At 38.7% G+C, this 11,441-nt stretch overlaps 2 protein-coding genes across 4 annotated transcripts; one reads left to right on the forward strand and one right to left on the reverse strand.

Annotated features, from left to right (window-relative positions):
* The first annotated feature begins 495 nt into the window (after window positions 1-495).
* LOC115024571 (catechol O-methyltransferase domain-containing protein 1-like) lies at window positions 496-6,945 on the forward strand. 3 transcript variants are annotated; one of them, XM_029456298.1, is made up of 8 exons: window positions 496-527; window positions 957-1,152; window positions 2,688-2,812; window positions 2,914-3,019; window positions 4,098-4,216; window positions 4,997-5,051; window positions 6,403-6,536; window positions 6,638-6,945. In XM_029456298.1, the coding sequence occupies exons 1-8, from the start codon at window positions 510-512 to the stop codon at window positions 6,788-6,790; spliced, it is 906 nt and encodes a 301-aa protein (XP_029312158.1). In that variant the 5' UTR covers window positions 496-509; the 3' UTR covers window positions 6,791-6,945. The 3 variants fall into 3 exon arrangements, with proteins under 3 accessions (XP_029312158.1, XP_029312159.1, XP_029312160.1); XM_029456299.1 differs by having other exon boundaries at window positions 957-1,113; XM_029456300.1 differs by lacking the exons at window positions 496-527; window positions 957-1,152 and adding an exon at window positions 1,292-1,584.
* Window positions 6,946-7,023: 78 nt separating this feature from the next.
* Window positions 7,024-11,087, reverse strand: LOC115024572 (voltage-dependent anion-selective channel protein 2-like). The gene is given in 10 exon segments (XM_029456301.1): window positions 7,024-7,851; window positions 7,945-8,002; window positions 8,236-8,386; window positions 8,575-8,777; window positions 8,779-8,803; window positions 8,903-8,955; window positions 9,044-9,196; window positions 9,596-9,645; window positions 9,774-9,845; window positions 10,930-11,087. Coding segments are annotated over 9 exon segments (852 nt in total). The 5' UTR covers window positions 9,841-9,845; window positions 10,930-11,087; the 3' UTR covers window positions 7,024-7,759.
* Between the last annotated feature and the right edge of the window lie 354 nt (window positions 11,088-11,441).

Here is an 11,441-nt window from a genome sequence, read left to right on the forward strand (position 1 = left end):
CAGTAAAAGTAAGTTTCATTGCCTTGACAACAGTGCCCCTCCCTGTATGAACACCTGTATTACATGTCAAACACTTTTTATTGTCCATTTAATTTAGAGTTAGTGGAAGTCCCATGTGTTCATTTGTCAATTTGACAGCTTTAAATCACACATTTTTTAATTAGTTTTCTGTCAATCAATTCCTATTTGAAAGCGCCTGAATACATCCTGCTACCACCAAATATGATGCACCTCATAATAATAATAATAATAATAATAATAATAATAATAATAATAATAATAATAATAATAATAATAATAATAATAATAATAACCATAATATTTATATAGCAAAAATAAAGTTACAAAGTGCAAAGAAAAAGCATGATAAAAAGCAATTAAAATCCAAAACATAAATAATTTATATAGTTACAACAAATACCATCAGTTAAGAAAAAGTCACATGACATGACTGAGCCGCATGATTCACAGAGATCTCCAAAACAAACTCGTGATTTAAACCGCTACAAATGAACAAGCAGTTTCACGTGAACAATTTTTTTTATACATTACAAAGTAAAACTATTGCTGTCAGAAATTAAATGCATCCATCAGTCAAATCCCAAAACATTTGTGTTCAGTCCATTAGTAACAATAACTCACTCAAAGTTCTAACTGAAACTCTACAGATTCAATATTGACTTAATAGTATACTCAAGTATGTGAAATGTCTAGTTATGGTAACTTAAAGTTATGGTGGGTAATGTATTTTAAAAAGAGTTTTTGTTACATGTATTTGAAATACTTTGTATTTCCTGACAGCAAACAATCAAAAGAAATAACCCAGTATCTGGAATACATTCCCATGGTGGCATTGATACTTTTACTCAGGGTAAAGGCTGTGAATACTTTATACACCATTGTAATATTGTACACATAATTACATAATCATTGCAATATGTCCTTTCATTCTTCAGGGAAAGAGACATGCACTGGCACGCAGCAGTGAGTCCCAACAATGGGCGTCTGTGTTACAGTCCTATCATGAGAGCTGCAGATGGTCATATGACCGTTATTATCACTACATGACTGCACAAATCTTCAGTTTGGCCACCCTGTTTAGACGCAACTTTGGTGAGTTGTTTTCTTTCGTGAAACGGGTTGCAGCTGCACGTGAGTTGTTCATGTCATGTCTTATTTGTCTACTTCATTCGGATTTATCAAATACGCATTCAACTTGTATCCCCGTTGATTGGCTTTAGGTGGAGTCGCTACAGTTGACATTTTCCTCATCTCATCGGCGCTAAACACAAAGGAAATCACATGATTGTTTTGTAGCCGAGACGAACTCATAGTACGTCGATAGAAACGCAGCAGTGGTCTTAATGCTGGTCAAAGCGCTGCACAGCACAGCCGAGCTGCGCATCTATTCGCAGTATTACGGTAAAGCGTTAAACCAATACGGAAAAGCTTGAGCTGACTGGGATCAGATTAATCGTGTGGTGTCAGTTTTGGTTTAAAAGATGTCTTTTCGTAATATTTACAAAGAAGCACTAGTCGGATCCATCACACTGGGAGTCGTTTTAGTCGCTGGTTATTTCTTAGGTAAGAAAGAAGGTGTTCATGTCTTTGAACTTGACTATAAAGCTGTATCACGTCGCTACTACACCAAGGTAACCTAGCAGCAGTGAAGCGTGTGTTGCAGGAGGATTTCAACCAGCAGGGGGCAGTGTTTGGACTCATGTTGGTCTAGTTAACATCTAGTGTTGTTTATGTAGACTTCGTCTGCACAGAGAAGGAAAACTATCTGTTTCAAAAAAGTAATATGGGTTTAAAATTGCCTTGAGGCTCTGATCTAGGTCTAGGTTTGACAGCGCCTTTCACAAATCTGACAGACAAAACCAAGAATTAGGCATCAAATATTCTCCCTTAGGTGTCGTCTGTGTGAGAATAATATATACTGAACTTTTCAATTTGGCTGTGGTTTTAATTATTATCAATGCAAGTGATGCATTTAGGATTTTTGAATGAGTGACCTATATATTAGTCTGGCCTAATGCCACCATAAAGCACATTTTAGCTGAGATTAAATCATACACCAGTTCAGCGTTAAATCCTGTGCATTACCAGGGTATTACATGGATAGAAAAACAAGCACATATATTAACTTTACACTTTGTAGTTGAACAAAGAAAAGTATGCATGATCATGTCAATCCTTTTTTTTCCACCTCCAGAGCCTCAAGTTTACAGAGTTCTACAAATAATACACTGGTGCAAAGTCTCCTTCAAATCATTCATTCACTGTACAGTTTTGAATGACCCTAATAATGGCAAATACAAAACTGCTATGCCTTTGAAAAAAACAGAAATATCCAGTATTGTACAGACAAAGAAAACGTAGCTACACCAACACTGTCACCAGAATGTGTTGGTCTAGACTGACTCATTGTATTTCCCTTAAGATTGCAAATATTTTGTCTAACAATTCCCAGTCTTCATTTCTTTATCTGGATCTGTTCCTACAATAATTACATTTCCCCACTCAGATCATTAAAATGTTATCTTATCTAAATCAAATAACTACTGTACATTAACTAGACCAGACCCCAGTTCCCTGAAAGATGTACAAGCTGGATGGCAGGTCGAATGGCATCATCGTGCTCTTAAGATCCTTATAATTGTTTCATGGTTCATGTTTGTCCTCAGGGAAAAAGAAATCCTCCAGAATGAGCATCTTTAAAAGTCACTGCGAGGGAAAAGACAACCCACTGATGCAGTACGTCCTCAATAACTCCATGAGGGAGCATCCGGCCCTGAAGAAACTCAGACTGGTAAGCACGTCTTGGTATCCGGAATACAGATGTGCTCTGGCACAATTAAGTCATCGATGTATCATGTTGTAAAGCAACTGGTTTCCGCTCATTGCTTTCAGAGGACGATGGAACACTCCTGGAACATCATGATGGTCGCCTGCGAGCAGTCGCAGTTCATGGCCAATCTGGCAAAACTAATCAAAACCAAGAAAGCATTAGAGATTGGTAAGGACCTAACATCCAACTAGTCTCTGAAACACAAACATCTCTCATGATTGCAATTCAACAATCCTTAACCTCTTCAGACACGAGTTAAGTACCTTTTACATGCACACCAAGAAGCCAAGTTTCTAGGAGAAATCGGGGGGGATTCAGGAAATTGAGTCTACATTTGCTGTAAAAGCAATTTAAATAAATTCAGATAAGTATATCCTCTACATACTGTAGCAAACTGGTTATTCTAAAATCCTCTTGGCAAGTCAGTAATCACAGTAGACTTCTCCCCTGCCCCAAACTTATTTTGGCACCATGGCTTGTTTTGTTTTTCCTTACAGCCTGAATGTTATAAATAAGCTGGTAAAATGTTCAGCGGTACAAACTGACATATTTAGACTTCTAGAGGTTCATAAGTGTCACTTTCAATCTGACTCTGAAGTCTAGTGTAGCTAGTGTTGTTTCTTTTTGGAAGTATGTTTAAATACGGCTTAAATCACTCTATATGCATTTCTTTTTAACCTAGTCAGCTCATTTAGTGCACTTTTTGGTTTTGATGCACCCGTATACTATTGATGCTTTATGTTTTGGTATTGATGGTTTTGTTGGTTTTATACTCTGGACCTTTCGCTGTCTTTAAAAGCACACATTTAAAAGGCTGATTAGAAACCTGGTTACACGTACATGTGACCATGAAACCCGCTTTCTCCACGAGAAATGTAGCATGGGTAATCTGGTGTCTCTATTCCCCTACCACGACTACAGAAACCAGGTTTCTTGTACGATATTTAAGAAATCAGATTACTTTAGAAAGCCGACAGTCGGGCGTCCCGGTAGCTCAACCGGTAGCACAGGCGTCCCATATACAAAGGCTGTCCTTGCCACAGCGGCCACAGGTTCGAGTCCGACCTGTGGCCGTTTGCTGTCATGCTAAGGCAAGAAAAGCCCAAAAAAAAAGAAAGTTGGCATCAGTGCCCACTTTAAAAAAAAAAAAAAGAAAGCCAACAGTCACCAGGTTACTTAAGGGTATATGAAAATAACACTGCCTGCACAAAACCAGAATGTTGATTCGAGTGCCCTCTCATTGCAGGAGTGTACACAGGTTACAACACACTGAGCATTGCACTGACTTTGCCTGACGATGGCGTTATAGTGGCATGTGATGTCAGCGAAGACTACACCAACATTGGCAAACCCTTCTGGAAAGAGGTACCGTTCACACTTAATGTTTTTAGTTTTTTTCCGAGACAAGTGCATTCTGATGGGGTTCAGTATATGATGTGTAATACTGCTGTATTGTTCCCATATTGCAAAGTGCTGATCAGTGCCGAGGATTTCCATGCCTCACAGGTAATAGATGTACTGTAGCTCTGTTTGACGCAAGTCTGTGCATCTGCATGTGGAGCAGACTCTCTTCGGTCTTTTGTGTGAGAAAAGACGACTCCTGAAGCAGTCTGCCAAGTCTTTTAAGAATCATAAAACTAAATCATTTTAAAAACGATTACTTTTATGATTCTTCACCGACTTCAGAAGTTAAATTTCACAACTTTTAAGTTTATTCTGATTGGTCACAGTTGATAAATCCAGACTTTCACTTCCTCCTCAGTGTTTTTCACCACACAGTATTTTTACTGAGATTCTTTTTAATGTTTAATCTGTTTACATGCTTGAACTGTATATTCTTGTATGAGCAATTGGAATATTTTAGCTCATGCACAATACGTAAACATACAATCAGCTGTATCCAGGCTGATCCCCCCCCCCCCCCCCCCCCCGGCCTATATCTTCATTTGATTCATCCAGAAAGTAGACAAACTGGGTTATTGTAAACAATGTCATGTTTGCAATTCCACTCCAACAGAATAAATACATCATGCATGTAAATACACTCGGAAAAGACCTCATATGCTGCAATACATCGCTGTTCATCCGTCATCAGGCCATTAATCCGCTGCACTTTTACTTATTCTTGTTTGTTTTTGTTTACAGGCTGGAGTCGAACAGAAAATTGATCTACGCATACAGCCAGCACTGAAAACTCTAGGTGAAGTAATGCATACAATTGACATACATTTCTTAAGTTTCCTTGAGGTGCTTCTGCTGCACACATGGTTAAGAAAACTGGACTGGTTCGCGGTCCAATCAGGTGATTCGCGGCACTGCCTCGTCTTGATTGTGACAGGTTGAGAGAGTTTTGAATTTGAGCGCCTCAACACTTTACAACCGCAAATGTGTGGGTTGTTGTCGTAGTATGCGTAATTGCTGTTGGTATTGCGTTTGTATTGGTTCATTATGGAGCCAGACAACTAGCGAAACAATTTTTATGCACGCCAGCATCTGTTCCTTGTGAGCAAGTAAAGAATGTACATCAATAAAAGTCTTTGACTGTTCCCCATCCCACATAAGCATACCCAGTAGCTCATCTGGTAAGGCGGGCGACCCACATACATCCAAAAGCTTGCCGCAGTGGGTTCGAATCTGACCCGTGGCCATGTGCTGCACATCATCCCCCTTCTGTCTCTCTTTACAGTCTTAAACTGTACTATCATTAGAAAGCCTGAAAGATTATCGCCCCCTGCCATATTTTCCCAGCACTCTCTTCTCAATAACACAACACATTCATCAATCTTCATTTTTAAATAGAACATGATATTCAGTCTTAGATGTGTGCGTCAAATAATTCTCAAGGCAAAGATACTTTAAATCCACTGCAGCCTTGCACTTGGCCAGTAGAGGTCACTGTACCTGAAGCTTCGAGTGATGAACCCATTTTTGAAACAATTGGCTGAAGTGGTTCACAAAAGCTTCATTTGCCCAGAACTACAAAACACAACGTAACGTACATTGTGACAGTCTTTTTTTCCTAAATGATTCCCCTCGTAATTAGTGATATGATTTTGGCTGAACTGTAAAATCTGACAGCTGAATCAATTTCCTTTAATGACCACATGGCACAACAATCAGGTCCAATTAGCGAGTAGCTGCGTTTTAGCTAAACCCATTAAGCTAAGCTAGTCAGATGCTAAGTAACACAGCTGGTTTTATCCGCAAATATAACACACCATAAGCTACCTGAATATAGCTTAGATAATAGCAGCTAACGGTCACTTAAGTTCTAACTCACCTGGATTCTAGTTGTCACGCCAAAGGGATCCGTCTGTTCGCAAACATTTTTACATCGTCTCAGATTTACATGAGTGAAAACGAGAACATTAAATTACTTTATTAGCTATTAAGAATCTGAGGGTCTTTCACAATTAGTTTCTTATCTAGCAGTGGGAATACTGCTGGAGTGGGAGATAGATAGATAGATGCTAAGTCACAGTGTGACACAGTGATTGAGATGCTACATATAACCTGAAGTATACTTTACCTCTCCGTCTTGTTTCTTTCAGAGGATCTCTTGTCAGATGGCCAGGCTGAAACATTTGACTTTGTCTTCATCGATGCAGACAAAGTTAGCTATGACAACTACTACGAAAAGTCTCTGCAACTGTTGAGGAAAGGGGGCGTCATTGCCATCGACAATGTAGGGGCTTCACCCAAGACACCCAAGTTTGAGTTCTTGCATTCAGATATCTAATCCTCTAAGCTTGATTTTTTTTTTTTTTTTTTTTCCTGGTCCTGCAGGTGCTGTGGGGTGGAAAGGTGGTGAATCCGACCCCTGACGACGAAGACACTCTGGCCATCGACAAGCTGAACAAGAAGTTGCACCGAGATGCTCGAATCAACCTGAGCATGCTCACAATTGGAGATGGGCTCACACTCGCTATCAAATTATAGGACAGATATGTGTGCAATGATTCATAGGCTGTGGAAGGTAACTCTGGGATACTGTATATCCTTTTAAAGTTAGGTGAACTATTATGAAATATGTATTACTTCACAAATATTGAATGAAATAGTGAAGAAATTTGATTAAAAAACAAAACATTCCATTTTTTTTTGTAGTGCATCATTATTTAACCAAATTGATTTCATACCATTCTCCACTAAAGTACAGGAGACGATGAAGGTTGGTTTCAGGAATTTATTGCAAAGGTTAGACACACACACACCAACACACAAACCGCTTCCTGATTAGTGTCACAGTCCTCAAAAATGGGAAGAAAAATGGAAGATTCACTCAGATATTCTTTCACCCAAGCCACACTGAGGAAAAGAAAATCCATGTAGCATTGTCTTGCAACTTAGAAAGCAGCTATTTAAGGTAGCGGAGGTCTCAAACTCATCACACAGCAGCACAGTTAAGCCTCTACAAAGACGAGCGATGACCAGCCACTAAATTGGCTAAGATCTTGATAAGCATATTTTTGTTGGGAGTAAACCAACAGATCACTACTAAAAATACAAACAGAATGTGCAAATAAAACAAAAAAGGAGAAAAGAGCTTAAATAAAGATATATATTCCACTGTGCAAATTAACAGATTTACATTCTACATGATCACACTTCGGCAAAATAAAGTTTTGTTTTCTGAAACCGCTCCAGGACATGATGCACCCATAGGAAGAGTTTTACGATCACTAGTGAGGATAAATTGGCAGAAGGATTGATAAATACTTGTGACTGAAACATGACTAGTTATTGTAACCACAATAAAAAGGAGGCTGGTGGAAAGGTTTCCATTTTAACAGTGCTCGAGACCTGGGCTTCTTTTTTGGCTCTTTAAAATATCTGTTGCTGACGAGACAGGAACGCTCAGGATCAGAGTGAGCTGATATTTCTCCTCTGACATGGCAGAGCAGGTCCTCATGCCTCCAACTCCAGGCCCAGACCAAGTTTGTGACCACCAGCATTGATGTTCTTCCCATCCACCAGTGCCGAGAGGATTAGTTTCATACCTGAAATACATGTGAAATATGAAAGTTACTATAAAAAAAAAAAAGAGTTCCATTGTGTTTTCAATTGTACATTAGATGAGACATGTTTCTTACCAGGCCGGAGAGTCTGGGTGTATCCAATTCCTACCAAGCTGGCATTATTCACCTTGGCCTGGAGAAAAAGCATTCAATAATTAAACGAACATTCAGAGTGTACATGTAGCATTTGATATACTGTATGTACTTTACATTTAACAAAGCAAAGAGTTCAAAAAAGTATCTTCAAACTGTTTTTTTTTTAAATCCTCGCTAACACTTGTTCATTGGCCTAACTTCACTCAGACACCCTGCCAAACAAGTGGAGGGAACATAACTTCCTTGGGGGAGGAAAAAAAAGACACTTACTGATATGGAGGCACTGGAGTCTAACTGGTATTTTGCAGCAATTCCAAAGCGAGTGCCGTTGCTGCCTGCTGTCCAGGCCAGATTAACAGCAGTCTCCAGTTTGTCGTTTACCTTCTGGTAAATGGATCCCCCGAACTCTGAACCGTCATTTCTGAGAAGAAAAAGAAAGGAGCAACATCATTTGCATGTCACTATTTTTCTTCAAACTGTTCCAACTGACAAAAAAAACACACGATCAATAGATAAGTGATTTTCTTTGGAAAGCTATTTTTAAGCTAATCATTTAGTTTCGTTTAGTCATTTAGCTTGGTTCAAATACGTGTCGATCCTAAGACGTACACATTGGTGTGGAGCTGGAAGTCTGCGGTCTTGTAACCAACTGCAAAGTTACTCTGGGTCATCTTTGATTTGGCCGAGTCAAAGGTCATCTGGTAGCCAGCCAGCCATCCCTCGTAGCCGGCCACTCCGGCTCCATGGATGGTAGGACCAGCGAAATCTAAATCTACATCAACACCTGCATTAAGGTATTCCCTTTTGTAAGCAGGTCTTGACCTTGCCACTCTTCTTGCTGTGAAATAAAAAGTGGAGGAAGTGAAGTAAGTAAGGTGTTCTTCATACAACGATTGTACGTCATGATTTTACAATTAAACACAAATAAACAGCTTACCCAGTATTTGGTGAAAATGTCGTGTCAAAAGTAAGTTTCAGCCCTTTGGTGATCTAAAGAAGATCATTCCATCAGTCACACTTAATCACGAGCTGTTGCATTAATAGGATGATCGGCAAAATAGCAGCGTTTTCAATTTACCTGATCCTCAACACAAATTTCAGTTCCAAGTGTGTTTTCCGTGGTCCACTTCTCTGTGAACGTCAGCCCATACTCGGCCCACTTGTACTTGGTTTCCAGGGTTCCAGTGACCTTGCTGGTGTCTACGTTGGATGAGCCGGAAGTTTTAAACTCCTAAAGTGAACACAAGAGGAAATGAATCCTACCTGGAGCAGTTCTTCCACTATAGTACAATTCAGTTGAGAGTAAACGCAGTACGAGTTAGAAACTAATATGGTCAGAGAATTTAGAAAAATCTTATAAAATCGGCTAATATTCATTTTGAAACATAAAACTATAATAATAATGACCCCATACACTTGGGTATTAAATAATTGTGACCAGTATATGTACTGAGCAGGACATGTCAGTGCTTTCTGATGGACAAACTATGTTTCTAAATGACCGTAAACATATTTGGCATGTCGGTACTTCACTTTCTTTATACTTAGCGGACGACATGCTGATACCGTTATATCAGCAGATAATACCTGAAATGCACTGCTGTATATTTATAGTAACAGCTAAACTCACCACTCCACTTGAAGACTTTGTCTTCACATCCAGCTTAACCAGTCCAAAACCTGCAAGGACAATGACAGTGAGGAATTACTTACTGCGCTTAGTAATGCATTTCAAATAACCGACCTGTCCTCTGAGAGGTCAATAAATACACACTCATAAAACTGCCTTATATCGTGCTTCCAGTTACCATATCCCTTATTGAAGATGTCCTTTGCTGATTTCCCAAGGTCTACATATGTTGGAGGAACTGCCATTTTGCCTGTCACAAAATAGACATTCAGAGTGTAAATGGTGAAAAAGGACCATAAATGATCGAAACACTCACATGTATAGAAATATCAAAAAGAAATATGATCTGTAAACTGTAAATGGACAGAAATGTTAAACATGTATCTTTAATAACCAGGGCTGTAGCTACCATTGAGGATGCTCAGGTCATGGATATTTGATCATTAAAGCTTATTTGGAGGTAATTTACATTGTATATTAAAATAAGACATGTTTGTATTTTCTAGGCGGATTCCACTATTTTGTACTCAGTTAAAATTGACTATTTTTGGGCCAACAATGAAAAAATAGTAAAAAAATTAAAATAAAATAAAGGACACCTTGTTGTTAGGAATTAAGCAGATATTACACAAACAAAATAGACAGAATCAAAGTATGAAAAACCAAGCTATTAAAAACTAATTAGGCGAATTTGATTGCATTTCAAAATTCTTGACTACAGATTTGATTACAATTAGTTAAGGATTATGTTTAACCTCCAAGATCACATATTTTATTGAATTGTTATAACGTGCTGTCAACAGTTGTACTGCCACCGCCAGACACCTGCACCACCTGACTCGGAGTCTCCATTACTCTCAGATTCTCACGTCTCCTCATTGTCAAGGTTACACCGAAGGCTTGCAACAGTAACCATGAAACGACGCTAACGTAAGTGCTAAAGTTGTGACAGCATACCGTGCAAAACACCATTTATAGTATGTATTATTTCTAACCCTTACTAGTACAATTCGGCATGAATAGGCCTATAATTATTGTTTGTAGCATAACATTTGGGATACAATGCTGACACTTAGCCTAACAGAAACTAGTTATTTTCTGTGAATTAAATACATACGCAGTTGAGGATTGCTCGTTCGTATTTGTTTACTAAATTATAAGAAACATTACACTGTCCCCGGTGCCTGCTACAGTATTTTGAAGGAGTTTGAACACACGAGGGTGGTAGGGGGCGTTTTCTAGCTAGCAGATGGGACGTTTGATAAGCATCTTACCGATATTCAAACACAATACAATTTAGGCAAGCTAAGTACTAAATACGGCATATTACTTACCGAGTATTACTGTCGTCGATGATGTTGCTGTAAACTTGTGAAACAGGGAAAGTGGCAGAAATGCAGCAGGGACCGGCCGGTGTAGGACGATATGGAGGATACACCGCAACAAACACCCTCCTGACCTCGGCGGCGCAGGACCCGAAATATAGCTGTTTACTTTGTGCCTGTCTGAAATCAGAACGAGATGATCATTTTGTCATTTTTGGTCTGTTCATTAAGTTTTTGTTATATTTTTTGGAAACAGCAAACGTAGTCAATTATAAAAGTCAACATTTCCAATGCCAAATGTTTGTTGTCAGAACACCGGCAAGTGCAAGACCTCTAAATCACCATGGTAACCAATACGCCAATGAGCTTTTTTCTTTTCTTTTGTACTTTTAAAGAAATAGCTACACCTTTTAGAAATATAAATAATAATAATTATTATAATAATAATAATAATATATGTATATTTTAAATACTTTATGCCACTTTAAACTCATTTAAATGCTTTTATTAAAGCTGCTATT

Source organism: Cottoperca gobio, chromosome 19 (genome assembly GCF_900634415.1).
Source record: "Cottoperca gobio chromosome 19, fCotGob3.1, whole genome shotgun sequence".
NCBI classification, from domain to species: Eukaryota; Metazoa; Chordata; class Actinopteri; order Perciformes; family Bovichtidae; genus Cottoperca; species Cottoperca gobio.